Below are 20,813 nucleotides of genomic sequence, written 5' to 3' on the forward strand. Positions count from 1 at the left end.
GCTGAGGAGAGAGAAGGCTCAGGAGGAACCAGATTTCCAGACTCGTCTTGGATATTTAGAAACCCAGTGGGCCTTTGAAGATGCTCTCTGCTACCTCCACACAGAAACAGTCTCCTTTCAAATGGGTGCTCAGGAACTCAGAGTGATGGGGCTGTTCTGAATTCAAATTTAACCTAGATGCATCGTCTCTGGGAAATGCATACACCACATTTCCTCACAGTTCACAGATGGGATAGACATCCTGGCCTGAGCTCTCCCACGGGCCGCTTGGAAAGAGGGGGCGGGTGCAGGGAGGTGAGTGGGGGGGGTATTCTCTCTTCACTGTACATTTTTCTGGACCACCCCATTTCTGGTCGGCTGTGATGGACACACATGATGAGAGTGAATCCTTCGCTGTTCATGTCCTCCCTCTCCACCCACACACACATGCACACACACAGAAGAAGACAGTCCATCTGTGTCTTGGGATTGCACTTGCGTGAATGTCGCCCCAAGGACCCACCGGGGAAAGCTACAGGTTTGAACAGCTCCAGCCCTGGAATGAAAGGCCTTTGTGTGGGGCGTTGCCTGCTGCTGAGTCGGGGCAATTAGAAACCGGTCCCACCAGTGTGGCTAGGAGACCAGAGGCAAACTTCTCATGGGATTCTTTGAGGGACAGACGCAAACAGCCCAGTGTCCTTTTGGGAGTCATAGGAAAAGTCAGCCTAATCGAGCAGCAGGGGGATGACATTAACGGAAGCTTTTAGACACGTGGTCATATAAGCATAATATACTGGGGGAAATGCCATGATAGAGGTTTGTAAACATTGCTGGGGGTGGAAGATGTGCAGGAAAGGTCCCAGGAGAGGGGCCACTAGAGTTGAGGTGAGGAAGAACTTGCCAGAGTGATGGCTTAAGAAGCTGAACCTTTGAAAAATGTCTTAAATATCATGAAACTCCATTTAAGAAATCTTCTTAAGGGGCACCTGGGTGGATCAGTCAGTTAAGCTTCATCTGGCTTTGGCTCAGGTCATGATCTCATGGTTTGTGGGTTCAAGCCCCGCGTCAGGCTTTGTGCTGACAGCCCAGAGCCTGGATCCTGCTTCGGATTCTGTGTTCTCCTCTCTCTCTGTCCCTCCCCTGCTCACACTCTGTCTTGCTCTCTCTCAAATATAAATACAAACATTAAAAGAAATCTTCTTAAATCTGAACAATGTGGAATATAGCTTAGCACAGAAAAGAAAAATCTTACCTCACTGAGATTAAGAAAAAACTTTCAAAGAAAATTGTGACAACCCAGTTCCACCCTATACCACAATATCCTATTCAATACCTTTATAACTGTGACTGCTTCCATTAAGACAAAATTATTCAGAAATTATAAAACAAAACATCTAAACAATGGCTCCTCTGCCTTGAAAACGGGGTTTGTACCAATACAGCCCAGTTTACATATAAATACTTCAGACATTCAAGCAATGCTAAATTCTCTCATGCATCCATAAGCTTATTCAGTGGTGGCGGAACAGGGACTATAAGAATAAATAGGGTTCAAAAGAAATGTTTAACAACCAAAAGTTGGTTGCATGGTCACTATTTGACCCAGCAGTTCCATTTCTAGGTAGAGACCTAAAAGAAATAAAGACATCCATCTAGAAAAGCCTGCACACAGATGTTCTTAGCATTATTCACAATCGCTAAAATGTGGAAACAACACAAATGTCCATCAACTTAGGGACGGGTAAATAAAATATGGACTATCCATCCATGGAATATTATTTGACGACAAAAAGGAAAGAAGTACTGATATTTGCTACAAAATGGATGACCCTTGGGAACATTGGCTGAACAGAGAAAACCACGGGCCCCAAACGGTGTCACTTAGACCGAGTTGCCAGACCGCGGCTTAATACCCAATGATTGCGGTTTCAGCCTCCCCCAGAAATGGGGCTTTAACCGGTCAGTCAGGAAAATTTTTCTTCCCATCTGCACCACCAAGTCTGGTACACGGTCTCTATCCCCCGAAGAAAGATGAGGCAATCTACGTGATAAGACCTGTTGCTTTTTCTTTCCCCTAGCAAACAGCCTTGTTTGGAACAATCCTTTTCTTTTGCTAATAGCTTTCTTACCCCCACCCTCCAACCATAAAAGCTTTCCTTCCATTTTGTTTTGTACAACTCCTCTCAGAGTCCAGCTCCACTTGCTAAATGGGTGCCGCCCATTTACTTGGTTGCATTTTGTTATTTAACAACAATACAAGAACAGAGCCAGTCACAGAAGACCACGTGTTGTAAGACTGTATTTATATGAAAAGTACAGAAAAGGCAATTTATAGAAACAGAAAGTAGATTTCACGGTTGCCCAGTGCTGGGGGTGGAGATGGAAAGTTACTGCTAATGGGTAGGAAGTTTCTTTCGGGGGTGTTGAAAATGCCCTAAACTTAGATTGTGGTAGTGTTTACACAACTCTGTGAATATACTAAAACCACTGACTTGTACCTTTTGAATGATGACTTTTATTGCACGTGAATTCTATATCAATAAAGATGTCTAAAAGAAAGTTGATTGCGCTGACTTGAAAAACTAAAGTGAATTGGGCTTTTACATTTGATTAAAATCAAGCATAACTCGAATCGGATTAGACTATGAGCAAATAGTTTCTGTAGATGTTAGCAGGAGAGGAGACATGGCTGACCCAAAGAGAGAGGAAGAAAGACTTAATCCAGGGGCACCTGGGTGGCTCATTTGGTTGAGCATCTGACTCTTGATTTCACCTCAGATTGTGATCACAGGGTCACGTGGGTTTGAGTTTTGCATTGATATTCTCTCTCTCTCTCTCTCTCTCTCTCCTTCCTTCCGCCCCTCTCCCCTGCTTGCTCACACTCTCTCACTGAAATAAATTTAAAAAAAATAATCTAAATTTTGGGGAATAAACTAATTGATGTTCAGCAACAAAACCACCACTACAAATTAAAGATGGGTTCAGGATGCCAAATCTAGAGACCAGAAGTTGACATACAACTTCCCCTTAAAAGCAGCAGCCCAGAATACGTAATAATAGCTTCATATGAAACTATGAAACCTACACAGCTCTCTGCAGAAATGCAGCTACTATGAAACAAGGCAAAGTAATTCCACTGAGCAGATTAGTCCCATATCCTGATGCCATAGTAAAAACTCAGGTACCAGACAAAGGCTACGACTTCCAGAGACAAAATGTCAGGCCTAATGTTAATGAGCCTCAAAATATACCACAAGATCTCTATTGACCTCCAGTGGTTACAGCTAAAATTGCGTGGTTTATGATACATGAGAAGAGAACATGATGTACCACAAGCAGTTTTGGATTTGGGGTTTGGTCTATTATTTTATCTTGAAAGCTATAAAGTTGGACTAAAAGGAAACCCAGCCGATGACTCCCATAAAAAGTTCCTTCCCTGATTTTTAAGCATTGACTAAAGAGCTTATTTTTCTGTGGACTGTTTTTGCAGCCTTTTTCAACACAGCCAGGAAGGTGCTTGCCTCCCTCCGGTGACTTGGTGACTCCATCGGGGACCGTCTGTGGACAAACCACTGTGCACCCACGGATGCAGGCGAGGGTACGCAGGAGAGCAGGTGAGCAAGCAGGTAGGAGAGAAGAAATGGCTGACTGAAAAGAGACAGGCAGGAGGAAGTGTAAGAAAGGGTGGAAGGCAGGTGTTACAAATTAAAATAGGCCAATCCGGTTTTGCACAACTCTGGCGCTTTTTGGTAGCTACCTCAGCAGTTCAGAGATTCGCCTCTCCCACAACCTCACCACCAGGCTGTAGTGAAAACAACTAACACCAAACGTTGCTATACCTACAGTTTCCCTAAACAAACCTAGTAAACAACCCCCAAGCAGTCTCCTCTATGGGCTTGAAGGAGTCCCAGCTCTCTGTCCTTTGGGTGAAAGGTTTGCTCAGTTGAGAAAGTGCAATGTTCCGGAAGCGAGATTCTACTATTACCCTCATTGCTAGCCTCAGGCTACCAGAAACCCCCAGACTGGCAAGGCCATTGATCTGGGGATAAAGTCTTACAAGCACCTGCTACTGGGCTGGCTGGATTCTTCAGCCAGGAACAGGCGTGTCGGAGGGCTCTCTAGAATATTTTCAGTCCCACATCTAAATACCTTCAATTTCTCCAAAGAATCCATTTCTACCGTTCATCTGAGAAATGAACAAGCCACTGGTTGCTCCGATAGTAACTCATGTCTGATAGTTGCTATGCTAACTAGCAAAGTATCTTGTAATAACTGAGACATTGTGACCTTTCCAGTAACAGTGCTAGCTAATCACGCTTAGAGCATTAAATCCTGATCAAAACACTAACTGTTCCTGTATGTAATTTCAACCAGTGCATTCAAATATCACACCATCTCTGCTGGAGTATTTCAAAGCAAATAACAGACATAGGAGGCAAGGGCAAGAAAAGAACAAGAAGCCATTGGCAATCGGTGGCGACTATCGTTAACCATTCTTGCCCGTATTCCTAAATGTTACTTCCCGGGTCACTCCTCGGATATTTTTCAGATCCGTTCATTTCAGATCCGTTGTTCAGGTAACAATTATTTATGGACCGCCTGTGTACCAGATATCTACTTGACATATATTATCCTTCCATTCTAAGGAGAATTTAATATACTAAGAGAATGTTAAAAATTCACTGGCTGAAGTCTCTGATGTTTGCAAAAACTAAACATCTCACTGTGGTGTGGAGGTGTTATAGCCCTCCAAGGCTCCATTTGATCCTCAAGGAGAAAGCAGCACTAGAAGATTCTGTTTATAAACCTTAAAATACCAGTCGCTTTATTTGTTCTTTCTAAGGGAAAGAAAAAAAAAGAAACCCTTAAAGGTTATATAAACATTTTACTATATTTTATCTTCCTTTAAGAACCAATGATGATTACATCCTTGGGCTACATTTACCTTAACTGTGATTTAGTGCATCGTAAAAAAATCGTGAATAAGAATTCTTGACGTTGCTTGTTAGTCCAGAGGTCAAACCAATGACTTATAAGAGCAACTCTTTCCTGAAAGAGCTATAAGGGAGAGAAAATGTCATTTTCCTGTATAGTTCAATCTAAGCTGCTAAGCAATCCTTAGACAGTCTACCAACCTCATGGCTAATATTGGCATAGCACATTACAGTTCGCGAAGCACTTTCACTGTGTAGCAGAGGTCTATCCCTTCCGCTTCAACTGCTTTTATCTGGGGATAGAGAGACAAGCCCAGGCTTGTTGGGTGGGCTGGTGGGAAAGGCTGGCCAGGAGATATAATTACAGTGGGGCCCCTCGGAGGGCCTCTCTGGAGAACAAAGAGGTAATGAATCCTGGCTCTTGTTTCTACCTAAACGAATGTGGCCTGGGGAAACAGATGCCAAACATTTCATCTTGAAAACACCTACAGGCTACACTTGAATAGTGAAAACAACAGGGCCATTTTAAGTAGGTATGATTTTACTAACCCACAGTCCTACATCTTTATAACCCTCACCAAAACAAGAGTTAATAAATATTGCTAAGTAGCCATTGTTAGACGTGTCTCCAAGGAAGACATACGCCAAGGACCCCCCCCCCCCCAAACCTGGGTGTCGGTCCAGCTTTGCTCAGATGATATATACAAACTCACTGGCTTTATTACTGGGTCAGGCTTTGGCCTTAGCCCGGCTAGTCTCCTTCCCTTGGAACAGGCCTGAACCACGCATGAGCTATCAGCCGTTAATGATTGACAGAGCTGCCTAAGCCAGTCAGTAACTACTTCCTGAACCACCTTTCAAAGGAGGGGCATCCCCCGGCCATTGAACTGAACTGAGAAGAGAGGATTAAAGAAATACACAGAGAATTAACTATACATGAATACTCTCCATATCGAACACCACCAAAGCACCTCCTCTTTTCTTCTCCCCAGCACACAGTGTTTTCTGGAGGCTTCTCTTTTGTCCCTGGAGGTACAGGGGAAAGGGGAGGCAGACCTTGGGGCTCCTCATAAAGTAGGAGTTGGAGACTGGAGTGAGAAGAGACTGTCTTGGGGCCGACAAATAGAAGTTTGTTTTTGTTTGAAGTGACTCCAAAACTAAATTCTTCAGAGTTTTGTTTGTTTTTTTTTAAATATGGTGACATGAGACTCCGAATGTCACAGTAAAATCAGCCCTACAAATTAAACTTCTTTTATTCCAGAATATCTAACTTACCTCTCTATTTAATGACTTGTTGCTGAAAGGTGTCCAGGCACTGAATCTTGTGTGAAAGCACTCCATTTCCAGAGTTTTTCTAGAAGAATCCTGAGCTGACATCTCAGCAAATTATTTTCTTCCAGCCCTAAGATATATACATTCATTTCAATTAAGATCACCTAGAAACATCCAATATATTAATGTTGTCATCATCGGAATTATAATAATTTCTGCCATTCATTGACATCTATATATTTATTTAAATTTTTTATTTTATTTAAAAAAAATTTTTTTTTCAACATTTATTTTTTGGGGGACAGAGAGAGACAGAGCATGAATGGGGGAGGGGCAGAGAGAGAGGGAGACACAGAATCGGAAGCAGGCTCCAGGCTCTGAGCCATCAGCCCAGAGCCCGACGCGGGGCTCAAACTCACGGACCGCGAGATCGTGACCTGGCTGAAGTCGGACGCTTAACCAACTGCGCCACTCAGGCGCCCCTATTTAAATTTTTTAAACATTTATTCATTTTTGAGAGAGAGAGAGAGAGAGAAATAGCACAACTGGGGGAGGGGCAGAAAGAGAGGGAGACACAGAATCTGAAGCAGGCTCCAGGCTCTGAGCTGTCAGCACAGAGCCCGACACGGGGCTCAACTCACAGACCGTGAGATCTTGACCTGAGCTGAAGTCGGATGCTTAACTGACTGAGCCACCCAGGTGCCCCATACATCTATATGTTTATTTAGATAAAATTACAGCAAATTATGTGTGTATATATACATATATATACACGTGTATATATACATCCCTGTGGAAGATAATCCATACAAATATGCACAAGGAGTTCATGAACTCCAAGGCATTGCAGTTTATTCTGTCCTCATCTGTTTGTACCCAAATGTGAATCTAAATCAGAGTTGTTTTTCACTTTTCTGGGAAAATGACTCAGAAATTGGGATGATGCTCTACCAACCAGGAATACTGCTTTTTCTTTCCCTGGAAAGCAGTAATCTGAAGGGCTTAAAGAGGGCATTCTACCTGCCTATCTTTTGAGGACACAATGAGGACATAGAGAATAAACCTAGCGTAATGTATCAGTCATCCATCGCAATGGATTCATTGCATCCCAAAATTTAACAGCTCAAAACAACTGTGGGTCAGGAATCGAGGCACAGCATAGTGGAGTACCTAATCAGTCTGCTGGGGCTGTCATAGCAAAACATCACAAAGTGAGTGTCTTGAAGAACAACAAAAATTTATTTTCTCACAATTCTGGAAGCTAGAAGTCCACGATCAAGGTGCTGTCAGAGCTGGTTTCTAGTGACACCTGCGTGCTTGGCTTGGACACAGCCACCTCCTCTCTGTGTTCGTACCGGGCCTTTCTTCTGCGTACATATAACGAGTACAATGGGTAGGCAGCAGAGAGAGAGAGAGGGAGAGAGAGAGAGAGAGAGAGAGAGAGAGAGAGGGAGGGAGGGAGAGATCTTTGGTGTCTCTTCCTGTCCTCCTAAAAATATCAGTCCTGCTGGATTAAGGTCCCACCTTATAACCTCATTTAATTTTCATTACCTCTTTATAGGCTCTGTTTCCAAATATAGTTACATTGGAGGTTAGGGCTCCCACCTGAAATTTGGGGGGACACAGTCAAGGCCATAAAAGGTATTTCTGCTTTAGGGTGTCTCATAAAGCTTCAGTCAAGGGATTGGCTAGGACTCCAGGTTCATTTGAAGGATGTGAAGCTCTTTCATGTGGTTGTTCACAGGATTCAGTTGCTCATGGACTGTTGGACTGAAGGCCTCTCTTGTCTTAGTTGCCACATGGGCCTCTCCACAGGGAAGTTCATATGGTAGCTGGCTTCCATCAGAGCAAATAAGAAAGCAAGAGAGGGCACGCAAGAGAGAAGCCAGCTTCTTGGTAACCCAATGTCAGAAGTGATATACCATCACTTTTGCTGTTAGTCAGGACAGGTCACTCGGTCCAGCCTACTCTCCAGCAGGGAGGATCATACAACAGCATGAGCCTTCATACAATCTATCTCAGTTCACCCTTTGGGTCAGTTCTCTTCTTTTTCCACATGTAGAACATAGTCGCCCACTTCTTAACGGACACAACCCAGAAGTGCCACCTCATCAGTATTTTTAGTTCAGATCCCAGAAGATGTGGATGATTCACAACAGTCTCTACAGATCCAGATATAGCTCCTCATGCTCTAGCAATCTAAAGGTAGGTTGGCCCTAGCTCCTATACATACAATGGTAGAGCAGGGAAAGGATAACCACAATAAACATTCCCATTTGGAAAGGAGAAGAATGACATATAAAATAGTTGATCCACAGCAAGTCCAAAATCCTGCTGTGCGAGGCTGGGGCCCAGTTATCATTTTTAGTCTCAAACAATCGCATTCTCTTTCAGGCCATGTCAGTGATTTCTTTGACGGTACAACTTTCTCAAAATCTACTCTAAGTTATGCTTTGATTCCAGGCAGTGTTCTATTCTTATATTCTACCATTGTTTAGAGGCATTTCCCTCTCTCCCCCTCTCTCTCTGAATTTAATTGCAAGGATTTTGAGCCTGTCAGGCTTCTTTGGGAAGAGCCCAACCCTAAGTCTTTCTTCCCTGAGATCTTTTTCCAACTGAAAGTACTTGCGGGTTATCACCTTGTTCCATTCAGAGATCCTAACCCCATCCTTTTGCTTGGTCCTTCCACTAAGCAGGGTCTAAGCAGCATCTGTTGCTGACAGGCCTTCTCAATGGTTTCTTTACTAGTTGAAGATGTGAATCGGTTCCATCTTCTAACCTAGCAAGTACCTGAGTTTTTGGCCGTCTCTGAATTCCTTTACGTTCCTGCTTGCAAACTAGCCAACTATTCTCTGAGCTGCCTCTATTTCTGGTAGGTACCTCAGCAAATGCAGCCAGGAGTAACAAATTCATTCTAAGAACATTCATTTTCTACCTCTCTGCATAAAGTACAAGCCATTTACTCTATTTATTCAAAACTATAGTTTTGCAAGTGTTTTTTGCGCTGTATAACGTGGATTGACATCGTTCCAAGTGTCCAATAACAGTTTCATGGTGCCAGACTGGATGTTAACACCACGTAATTTGGAATGTGTTGCCGTTGCTATGGTAGCATCTTGCTCCTGGAACCAATATTTGTATCTACCAAAGATTTAAGAAAGAAATAACAGTAAACTTACACAAAATCTTCCAGAGAATGAAAAAAGTGGGAATTATTTCCAAGTCCTTTAATGATGTCAGCATAACCTTGATAACAAAACCCAATAAGGACCTTGAAAGAGAAATATTATAAGTTTATTATCATAAACACAGATGCAAAAATCCTAACCAAAATCTTAGAAAACCAAACCCAGCAATGTATAAAAAGATAGCATATCACCACCAAGTTGGATTTATCCTTGGAATGTAAATTTGCTTTGGTATTACAAAATCAATGTACTTCTCATCATTCATAAAACAAAGGAGAAAAATTATATAATGATCTCAGTAGGTATGTAAAGTGCATTTACTAAGCTTCAGCATCCATTCCTAACAATAACAACAAAATGTTAGCAAACTAGAACTTGAAGGTAATTTAGTAATCCAAATAAGGATGTATTATAAGAAACACAGCAAACTTAAACTTAAGAGTGAAATGTTGAAACTTTCCTTCTGATTGCTACTACTACCTTTATTCAGTATTATCCTGGAGGTTATCTCCAATACAATGAAACCAGAAAATAAAATGTATACTAATTTAAAAAGAAAAGTAAAAGTTGTCATTACTTATTAATGGCATAACTGTATGTAAAAAAATATCAAAGAATCTACAGATAAATTATCAGATATAATGCATAAGCTTAGCAAAGTTGCTGTGCATAAGAGCAACATTTAAAAATCTGTATTTCTGGGGGCACCTGGGTGGCTCAGTCGGTTAAGTGTCCGACTTCAGCTCAGGTCATGATCTCAAGGTCTGTGAGTTCGAGCCCCACATCAGGCTCTGTACTGACAGTTCAGAGCCTGGAGCCTGCTTCGGATTCTGTGTCTCCCTCTCTCTCTGCCTTCCCCCACTCACGCTCTGTCTCTCTCTATCAAAAAATGAATAAATGTTAAAATTTTTTTTAAAATCTGTATTTCTGTATACTAACAACAAACCCTCATAAATAACAGTATATCATTTGTAATAATTTTTAAAAATCCAATTTAAGTTCAGTGAGGGACACATATTCCACATAGAATACTAAACATCCTATCAAGAGAAAACTCTCAAGATGTAAATAAGAGCATACATATGTACAGGTGTTGGTTCTACAAAATTAACCTATTAATTTCTATGATCTCAGTCAAAACCAGAAGCTAGTGTGTGTGTGTGTGTTCGACAAACTCATTATGAAATGTGTATGGAAATGCAATGTATCAAGAATAGCAAAGACAACTTCAGAAAGAACAAAGAAGGGGTGACTGGGTGGCTCAGTCAGTTGAGCGTTTGACTCTTGATTTCAGCCCAGGTCATGATCCCAGGGTCAGGGGATCAAGCCCCACTTTGAGCTCTGTACTGAGCATGGACTCTGCTTAAGATTCTCCTCTCTCTCTCTCTCTCTCTCTCTCCCCCCCCATCCCCTTCCCTGCTCACATGCCCTCTCTCTCTAAAAAAAAAAAAAAAAAAAAAAAAAGAGAAAGAGAGAAATTGAAAAAAAAAAAAAGAGCAAAGTGGTAAGACTTACTCTATGATGTTAGGACTTACTCGTGATAAAGCTACCCTAAAGAACAGCATGAGATATTGGCAGAAGAATAGACAAACCAATAGAAACAGACTCACGTATATATATGGTCACTTGATGTGTGAGAGAGGTGGCATGCAGAGCGGTGGAGAAAGGAACATTCTAGTGAGCAACACGTGGAGCAAAACAGCTATCCAGTTGGGCCCCATTGACCCCAGAATCATGAGAAATAATCAGTGGTTATTGGGCTAAGGCCCTACGTTTGAAGTTGGTTTGTTATTCAGCATTAACAACTGATACAAAAATTGGTACCCGGAAGGACAGTGTGGCCATAACATAACTGAGGGCATAGGGCATTGACTTTAGGAACAGGCAGTGTGTGGAAAGTGGACGGGTGGTCAGCAGACCGTTAGTAGAGGCAGAAGAGCAGTGGGGCTGCTACGAAAGGCCAGGCAAATGGTGACCGTGTTATGTGGCAGTGAAACGTTTAGTGACGCTGGTGTCTGCGTTAGTACGGACAATAGAAAACGTACCAAGGAATACGTAGACCTGACTAAAGAGATTCTAAGCAGGATGTAGAAAAGGCTAACCGATTTTTTTAGCTGCAGATCATGCAGTCAGGGAGACACGAAATGATCTGAAAGATCGGTTTTGTTTTGGGGTAGAATTTAGTGGAAATAAAGAACATCTAATATAGTATCTTCAGCTAGAAAAAAGTCTCAAAATAATAAAGGTCTCATTTCAAAGACTTCCTTTATAAGGTCTTTAAAAGGTTTGCAATGGTACTGACCCTCTCATTTAGAAAATAAAAGAGTTTTGGGGCCCCTAGGTGCTTCAGTTGGTTAAGTGTCCGACTCTTGATTTCAGGTCAGGTCATGATCTTGTGGTTCATGAGTTTGAACCCTGCTGTCAGCACAGAGCCTGCTTGGGATTCTCTCTCTCCCTCTGCCCCTTTCTCTCTCTCTCTCTCAAAATAAATAAATAAATAAAATTTTTAAAAGTTATATAAAGAAAACAAATGAGTTTCTAAGAATCTTAAAGACTGCCCCACAGCACCTTGAATCACAGCACAAGGCAGAGAGGAGTCTATCTTAAAGAGGTTTGTGGAAGGAGGTCTTATATTAAATAGATTATAATTAGGTGCATAGAAAGAAGACTGTTCTGGTGAAAGCATGACCAGCTAGAAAGAAAAGGGACCAAGAAACTTTGCAGTGGTCTCTGACACACCAACTTTCTATAGGCAGAAAGCAGGCTGAGAAAGCTAGGCAGTTACAACCACAAATCATTTCTCTCTCTCTCTCTGTTTCTTTCTTTCTTTTCTTTCTTTCTCTCTCTTTCTTTCTTTCTTTCTTTCTTTCTTTCTTTCTTTCTTTCTTTCTTTCTTTCTTTCTTTCTTACATTTATTTATTTTTGAGAGACAGAAAGAGACAGAGCGTGAGCACGGGAGGGGCAGAGAGAGAGGGAGACACAGAATCTGAAGCAGGCTCCAGGCTCTGAGCTGTCAGCACAGAGCCTGACGCGGGGCTCAGACCCACGAACCGTGAGATCATGACCTGAGCTGAAGTTGGACGCTTAACCGACTGAGCCACCTGGGCGCCCCAACCACAAATCATTTCTTATTGGAAAGGATGGATGATTCAGAAGGTGAAGCCAAGAGTCAGTAGTGCAGAACTGAGAGGAGCTGAGGACAGTGGAATAGGAGGCCACACCCAAGGAGGAGACCTGGACTGTATGTAGTCGAGGAATAATCAGGGCAACTGGCCTGGCTAAATTTCAGAGTTGCTATGTCAGCAACTGCCATGTGCCTTGTGTTTCCTGTCTTTATGAACAGGAAATACTACCCTTCTTGTGTGTCACCAGCATAAGGCGGGTGTCTGGGAGACAGCCAGGTTCACAGGTCTCCAGATCAAGAAAAGCCACAGACGAGGAGCCTCATTTGCAATTGGCCCTAATGCAGATCACAAGAGATTAGACTCCAAGCCTCGTACCATAATTGGATGAGACTTTAGGTGTCTTGGGATGGAGTAAACGTATTCTGCATACAAAAGGCATGTGAATTGTTGTGGCCAGAGAGCACAACGGGGTATATTGTCTGCACATATGGCCAGGAAAAATTGCTCCCATCCTTGTGTATGCGTATCAGTTCTTGCATCAAGAGGCAGAGGATGTTGATGGAGGTTGATAAAGTGACGATGTGTGGCTTCTGGGCCTAGGCCTTAAGAAGATTTGCAGTTTCTTGTTTGGTACGCTTTGGATCTAGCTGCCATGTAAATAAGCTCGAGCTACATTACAGAATGATGAGAGACCATCTGGAGAGACAGAGGTTGAGCCAGCACAAAGCTGTTTCAGCCACCCTCGTCAAAGCACCAGATGTGTGAATGAAGCCATCTCGGGTATTCTGCTCCAACTGAGCTCCCAAGTGAACGCAACCATATGAAGGACCCCCGAACTATAACAGGCAGAAGAACTGGCCAGGCGAGGCCAGCAAACCCAGAGAATCGTGAAAAGTAATGATTTCTGTTTCAAGCTACCTCGGTCTGAGACTGTTTGTTATCTAGCACAGACTGACAGAGCCATATGCTGGTGAGCATCCAGAGCAGTCACATACAGCTGGTGAACGTGCAAACTGGTGTAAGTGCTTTGTAAAAACGGTTTGGCATTATTTCCTAAAGTTGAACGTGTGCCTCCAATGGACTCAACAGAAAAACACGAACATGTGGACCCAACATATCCACGAGCACATTCACAGCTACATCAGATAGCTCCAAACTGGAAAGGGTACAATCATTCCCCAGCAGTCAAGTGGATAAATATATTGTCATGTATCCCTGTGCGAGAATGCTATATATCAATGAACAATCTGCTGCTACACACAATATGTGTGAATCATACACATAAGACATTAAACAAAAGAAGCTGGAAACAGCATGCCACATTTTATGTGGTTTAATTTATACACGGTTCTACACCACAGTGTTAGAAGTTAAGATGGCAGTTACCTTTGGGTAGGACAGAGAGGATATGACTGGGAGGAACATAAGAGGTGACTCTGGGGTGCTGCTCCCTGATCTATGGGGACCCAGTGGGGTTCACTTTACAATTCACTGAGTTCCATACATACGATTCGCATATTTTTCTACATCTTCTATTTCTTTTTTTTTTAAGTTTATTTATTTTGAGAGAAATAGAGTGCATGAGAGAGTGGAGGAGGGGCAGAGAAAGAGAGCGACAGAGAGAGAATCCCAAGTAGACTCTGTGCTGTCAGCACAGAGCCCCATGTGGGGCTTGAACTCACGGACTGTGAGATCATGACCTGAGCCAAAATCAAGAGTCAGACGCTTAACGAACTGGACCACCCAGATGCCCCTACATCTTCTATTTTGATCAAGAAGTTTTAAAAAGATATCACTTATAAAAAAACCAAACACTCTTAAGTATCGAGAAAAAAATAAAAGTGCAAACTTTATGAAGAAAATGATAAAATTTTTTTGAAGAACACTTGTAAAGAACCGAGATAAATGGAGTGATATGTTTTATTCATGAATTAGAGAATTCGGAAGAATGAAGACATTAGTTTTCTCAAATGGATCCACCAATTCAATGCAATCTGAATTTAAAAAATCCTAAGAGATATTGTGGTATGTGTGTGGAACTTGGAAAGCTGATTTTAAGATATTTATGGAGGTTTAAAGGGCCCCAAATAGTCAAGTCAGTCTGGAAGAACAAGGGAGAGAGACATGTTTCTAGAAAGACTCACTGTAAAGCTGTAGTAATAATGTCACATGGCATTAGTATGGAGACAAATATCGAAGCCAGGGGAACAGGAGACAAAGTCCAAAATAGACTCCAGTATACATGGGTACTTGTTAGATGATAAATCAAAGAAGAGATGGATTTTTCCATTTATAGAAACCAGAGTATCTGTTTTAAAAGAAGAGAGAAGAAATTGGACCCCTTTCCCACACTATACACATACACACACGCACATCAACTATCTGAAGGCTTTTTATATGTAAAATCAATTACACATGGTTTGTGATCCCCCAGAAGACAAAATTAAGAACAATGTGTGATGTCAGAGAGACAGATTTTGGATCAATCTAAGTGGGAAAACAACCGCTTCAGCAGCTTTAGCTGTCTCAGGAGGTTAAGTCCATTACTGGAGATATTAAAAAAAAAAAAAAAAATTGGATGACCCCTTGGCAGTGAAATTCTAGCTGGGATTCCAGCATCAGAAAATGTCTCAGTTTCTAAGCAACCCTCTGTTGCTATAAATCCCAAGAAGAGAGAGAACAATGGGTCCTGGCGTAGCCGAGGAAACTTTATGGGAGAACCAGGAGATTTTGAGAATAAGACAAACATTTGCAGGCTCTTCTTACCACATGTGAGAAATGGAAGCATGTTTTAAAAATGAACATATTGGAAAGGCATGTACCAGATTAGGAACAATTTTAGAAATATTACAGAGGGTAGCATGACAACACTGAATTTGGATCCCTGCTCTGACCTCCTTTCCCCCAAGTAAAGCTTTACAAGTAATTTAGTCTCTGAGCCTCAGTTTCCTCATGTGTAAAGCAAAGCAATGCCGTGCTTGGCAAACTACAGTATAATAATGTGTTGTTCAGATAAAAACCTCATGGCAATGTGGGAAATTAAATGCCTCCTTCTGAATCAACATTAAATCAAAACAAATCCTTAGTTTCCTAAGACGCCCAGCTGTTGTTATGTGAAATCCCTCCAAGAGCCAACTTAAGGAGTTTTTATTTAGCAAGTTCTTAAAATCGTTGTTATCCTCTGTGTTAAGGGATTACTGAGTTATATAATAAGCAGAACATTGCAGAAAGAACAGTCACTATCTCTGCTGGTGGACTTAAATATATGAGTACAGTATATCATATATAGAGATACAAATATAGAGATAAAAATGCCAATAGAGAGTTAGCGATAGAGATAGAAATTTCCACGGGATTATTTACATTCTTTTAAGATGTCATTTTTGCTGATTATTCAACCCAAGGACAAATGGCATGCTGGCAATCACTACTTCTTTAAACTGAATGATTTCTTTTCATATTCCAGCATTTTATATTTTTCCAAATAGTAGCTCCATATGATATTAATAGTCATTTCCCAAAAGCAGGATCCATGGTTAAATATGCTTAGGAAATGATTAAGCACAATGAAACAAGTTTCTTTTTTGTAAGATGTTATAGAAACTGTACTATGATGATGCTCACTGTGAATCTCCAAGAGGGGGAAATAATATGCAGGATTTCCCTTGTTCATTGTTATAGGAACCTGTCATAGTGCGTATTGGTTATGTGATGTGGTTATCGTGGTGGTTATCTAATGCTGCGTAACAAAGAGTCCCAAAACCTAGTGGCTTAAAACAACAAATATTTATTATCTCACAGTTTCTGTGTCAGGAGACAAGGCATGGTTTAACTGGGTCCTTTGACTCAGGGTCTCTCACAACCATGTTTCAGTTGGGGTTGTGGTCATCCAAAAGCTCAACTGGGGAAGGATCCACTTCTAGGCTCGTGTAAGTGGTTTGTTGGCAAGATTCAGTTCCCACAGACCACAGGAACAGGGACTCAGCTCCTTGCAGGCCTTGGCTGGAGGCTTCCCTCCCATGTGAGCTTCCTAACTTGTTAGCTTACAAAATGACAGCTGGTTTCCACCTACTGAACAAGCTAAAGGGCAAGACGGCAGGCAAGATGGAAATTGGCGTCTTTGTGTAACAGAATCCCAGAAGCAAAACAGCATCGCTTTTTGATTAGTCAGAACAGAGGTCAGCAAATGTGGTCAGCAGCCCATATTCAGCCTGCCAACCACTTTTGCAAATAGTTTTATTGGAATACAGCTAATCACATTTATTTACATATTGTCCAAGGTTGCTTTTATACTGTAACAGGAAGAATTGACTAATTGAGAAAGAGAAAGAGAGTGAGAGACCATATAGCCCACAAAGCCAAAAACATTTACTACCTGGCCCTTCACATAAAACATTTGGCAACCCCTGCATTGGAAACAAATCTAGCCCACATTCGAGGGGAGAGGATTCACAAGGGCATCGCTATCAGGAAGCTGGGGTCGTTGGGAGCCAATTTAGAAGCTGCCCACCACTTAGCACTTGCACCAAATAGGCACTTGGCAAGTACTTGCTGAATGAGTAAAGGAATAATTGTTCGCATCTACTAATTTTCCAAATTCAAGGGCTGAAAAGCAAGTCACTAGCTAAGAAAAAGCCAAATTCCTTCACTGATTATTAGGATTTGACACCTATGTCACAGCTGTGACAATCTGTCAACTTATGTGGATATTATTAGTAATTCCCATCATTATATTAAGTGAGTTAGATGGTAAAATAGGCTTAGAATCGAATTAATATGTACATCTGACAGATCATTCTTTCACAACATCAGCAAATTGGAAGGAAGGGAAGTATTTTAGGGTAGTCGTTTGGAATGAGCATTCTGGGGCAAGAATACTCCTTGTGAATTATGTTTACAATATGGCAGTCACCACTATTTCTAACACCATGGGAGACTCAAAACCTAAGTATACAAAACCAGATTCTCATCCATTTTTCATCTTTGCTCTGTGTCCTTTCTCCAAGAGCCACAGTACTGTCCCATGCGGTTTTTCCTTGATCATTTAGGATTTCTCTTATTTGCACACAAAGTAGCGTGTCGTGTCACTCCTGGGAAAGTAAAGGTCCAGCCACTCACTGCCTTGCTCATATCCCAGTTTTCCACGGAATTGAGGCCCCAGTGTGGATGACACCAACTGGGTATCTCTGTCTTACATTATCTTGCAAAACAAGGGCTCTAAATGTTTCTGAAGTATGTTCTCAGAAGGTAATGAAATAGGAGACCCCAATCTGTGGCTCTTCTCATTTATAACTAGATCCAACATACAGATTGTTACAAAATCAAAGTGGGGAGGGAGCCATGTAACAAATGGTAAACTTATCTTAATTTTTGTTTGAGTGACTCTTCTAACCGGCACTGTGCTAGTAAATCTTTTTCCCACACACTAGCTCCTTCTCACATTCACCCTGGGAGTTAGATTACAGAGGAGAAAAACAGGGTAAAGAAAACCATCCAAGGTCGTACAGGGAATAGTTGGTTATTGAATTTAAAAATTATACTGGATTTTTCCTAAAGAGTGAGTGTAATAAATTGGATCTATGGCTGCTATGGGTTAATCCGGAAATACGATTTCTCTTTCATGGCCGACTATCCTTTACAACTGGCATATTGATGAGGAACTCAGCAACTGACCTACTACTTACTACCTCTATGCCTAGTAAAAAAAAAAAAAAAAAAAAAAAAAAAGGTGGGGTGATGGGTGAGGTGGGGAGGAGCCTGTTATGTGACAACCAAAGCCAGATTAAGCGTTGAAATGGCTGGTTGGCCAATTGCCGGTCTGTACAGCGTTACATTATCACCAGGATAGCACAGGACCATTTTGTCATTAACGATGTTTCCACAGCCTTACCCGGTTGGAGAAATGTACATTCGCCTGGTCCTGCCCCACTGTAGTAGACAAAATGACTTGAAGTGCAAGTTAGAAACAAACATTGTTCTCTGCCACAGAGGTACCTACATTTGAGTCCTTTTATGATTCACACCTGCAAGTTGCACAACGCCTCATTTATTATCTGAAATTTAATCCCTTAAGCATGATCTATATTTTCAACATTTCAGAGGCTATTGCAAACTCACCTAAACTTTTAACGTAAGTACCTGGCATTACTTCCTCAAGAAACTTTTAGATTCTATGCATGGAAAACAAAAATCTATAGAAAGTCTTCTTGCAACATGAAAAAAGAATCAAGTACTAGGCGTAGGGAAGAAATCCCAATTTAATCCCTTAAATATGCCTCTGAAGAGTTATCTGGTTTTAAAGACTGTGAAAAAACCAGAGTACAAGGACAATGTGTGTGATTATGAAAACAGAAATGAAAGATTATTCCACTTAAATGCCTGTTTTTCAGGGCATATAAAAACATGACTTATTTTGAACATAAACTGGTATATTATTTTTATTAAATGCACAAAAAAGTAATGGATGATGAAGGTAACAGCATGTTTTGAGGAAATCTGCACTACTGATGGCACAGGAGGTGATAGGAAATGCCGTACTTGTGAGCCCAAATGCACATAAATGTTGGATTGGCTCCCCGATAAGTAAGTTTAAAACTACAAGATTAAAGTTGCAACGAGAAGCAATTGCACTATTTAAACTCATTCGGGAGAAATAACCAGCCATGGCTGTTGTAAACTTTCAAGTTCCTAATCCCTACTTTCTCCTACTGAAATAAGTTTTAGAGCATGAGTTTTGAGGACTCCCAAGGTGCGCAAATGTCAAGAAGGGCCCGAAAACAAATTGCCTGGGTTTTGCTGAACTTCGATACAGATGATGTCGGGATATTCTGTTCTGATACTATGGAGAAAGTTATTAAAAAGCGCAGCACTTTGTACTTTTAAAAAGAAGAAAAAAAAAGGAAGTATCATGTCTTTAGTTGTTTGTCCTGTTAATCAAATCTTAGCATATTAACTCCTAGAGCGACAGAATTCGAACCAGGAACTGTATTCTCAACAGGGTGTATTTCCCCGTCACTGCCCCCAGCTCCACTCCCCACGCTCCCGTGACTGTACCGTAGGGAAGAGCTGAAAACTGGAAGAAGGAGGAGAGGCGTTGGTGTGAACCAGTCTGGGGTCGGATGAAAATCATTGTTTTCCAAAGTGCTCAATAACTTGACTTCATTTCTACCCCAGATGAAAGCTCTGGAAGAGGTTAAGAGTTTCCTTGGCACCGCCCAAGTCAAACCCACGGAAAGATTGCTTTTGTTTCTCCCCGGAGCCACTGCAGCTTTTTGGATAATCGTGGGGCTGCTGCGGCTCTCAAGGTCACGGGTGGGGGAGGGGCGGTGCCCGCCTCAGCGCCGCTTCGGGTCTTCCGGAGGTCGCGCAGGGAAGCTAAACCGCCCCGGTGCTGTGCCCGAGGGGTCTCAAGCAAAAGTTGCGCGGCCCAGAGGCCAAGGGCTTTACCTCCCGGAGGTGGCCGAGGGACCCGGGCCGGAGCGCCTCCTCTTTGAACCGCCGAGTGACAAGCGGGGGCTGCAGCCAGCGGCCGCCCCGGAGCGCGGCGAGGACGGGTGGCGCGCGGTCTCCACGGGGACGGGCAGCATCCCCCCCCCCGCCCCAACCGCGCTCCTCGGAGTCCCCGCCCCGCGCGCCTGGCCGCAGCCCGCAGGTGTCCGCGGGGCGGGGGGTGCTGGCCCCGCGTGGGCCACCGAGGCCTGTCCACGGCCGCTGCGGGATTCCGGCCAGTCTGGGGCCCCGGCTCCTCCGCCGTCCCCCGGGGGCGGGGGGCCTGAGGTGGGACCCCCGAAGGCTTAGAGCGGAGGGGCAGACGCCAGGCTGCGGGACCCCAACCAGGAGGAGATGGGACACTGACGCCAGCGTTAGCTTGGTCGCAAAGAAAGCCAGCAGTTTTAAGGCCGTGTGATGGGAAAGGTGGGGTTGATCTTCAGCAAATCCTCGGAATATTTTAATACTTCTTGTCAAGTTTAGCGTTATACAGGAGGTACCAAAACCAAAGCAAACACGTTTAAGGGATCTGGAAGTACACTAAATATAAATGGTTTGCTCTGGTGTTTTGTTTTGTTTTTTTACCATCGGTAATTAAAATTTGTCTACAAGGAATATACAGCATATAGTAAATTTGATTCTCATACAGTTTTATTCTAATCCAGGCATCTCAGCTTTTTCCTGTTGCCTTTAACATATGTTTAAATTGTGTGTACCAATTAGAGAAGCTAAAATTTTATTACCTGAGACCCACATGGGGTCCCTTGACACAAAGGACAAATGAACCAGATGAATAAACAAGATCAATCTGATGCTCTGTCACTGAC

The 20,813-nt window shown here is 42.4% G+C and overlaps 1 protein-coding gene across 17 annotated transcripts in view; it reads right to left on the reverse strand.

The window, feature by feature from the left end:
- The window catches only part of ECT2L (epithelial cell transforming 2 like), an 81,672-nt gene extending 61,432 nt beyond the window's left edge, over positions 1 to 20,240 (reverse strand). For 2 of the 17 annotated variants that reach the window (XR_008298308.1, XM_053222183.1), the window contains exons 1-5: positions 19,552 to 20,235; positions 9,365 to 9,456; positions 7,356 to 7,552; positions 6,189 to 6,315; positions 4,925 to 5,037 (exon numbers count right to left, since the gene is read on the reverse strand). Coding sequence is in view for 13 of the 17 variants with exons in the window: in XM_053222183.1 (XP_053078158.1) it covers positions 4,925 to 5,037; positions 6,189 to 6,290 (215 nt within the window). In the remaining 4 variants the exon portion in view is untranslated. The other 15 variants (XR_008298309.1, XM_053222180.1, XM_053222178.1 and 12 more) reach the window with 13 other exon arrangements.
- Between the last annotated feature and the right edge of the window lie 573 nt (positions 20,241 to 20,813).

The sequence above is a fragment of the Acinonyx jubatus genome, chromosome B2, assembly GCF_027475565.1.
Source record: "Acinonyx jubatus isolate Ajub_Pintada_27869175 chromosome B2, VMU_Ajub_asm_v1.0, whole genome shotgun sequence".
Taxonomy (NCBI): Eukaryota; Metazoa; Chordata; class Mammalia; order Carnivora; family Felidae; genus Acinonyx; species Acinonyx jubatus.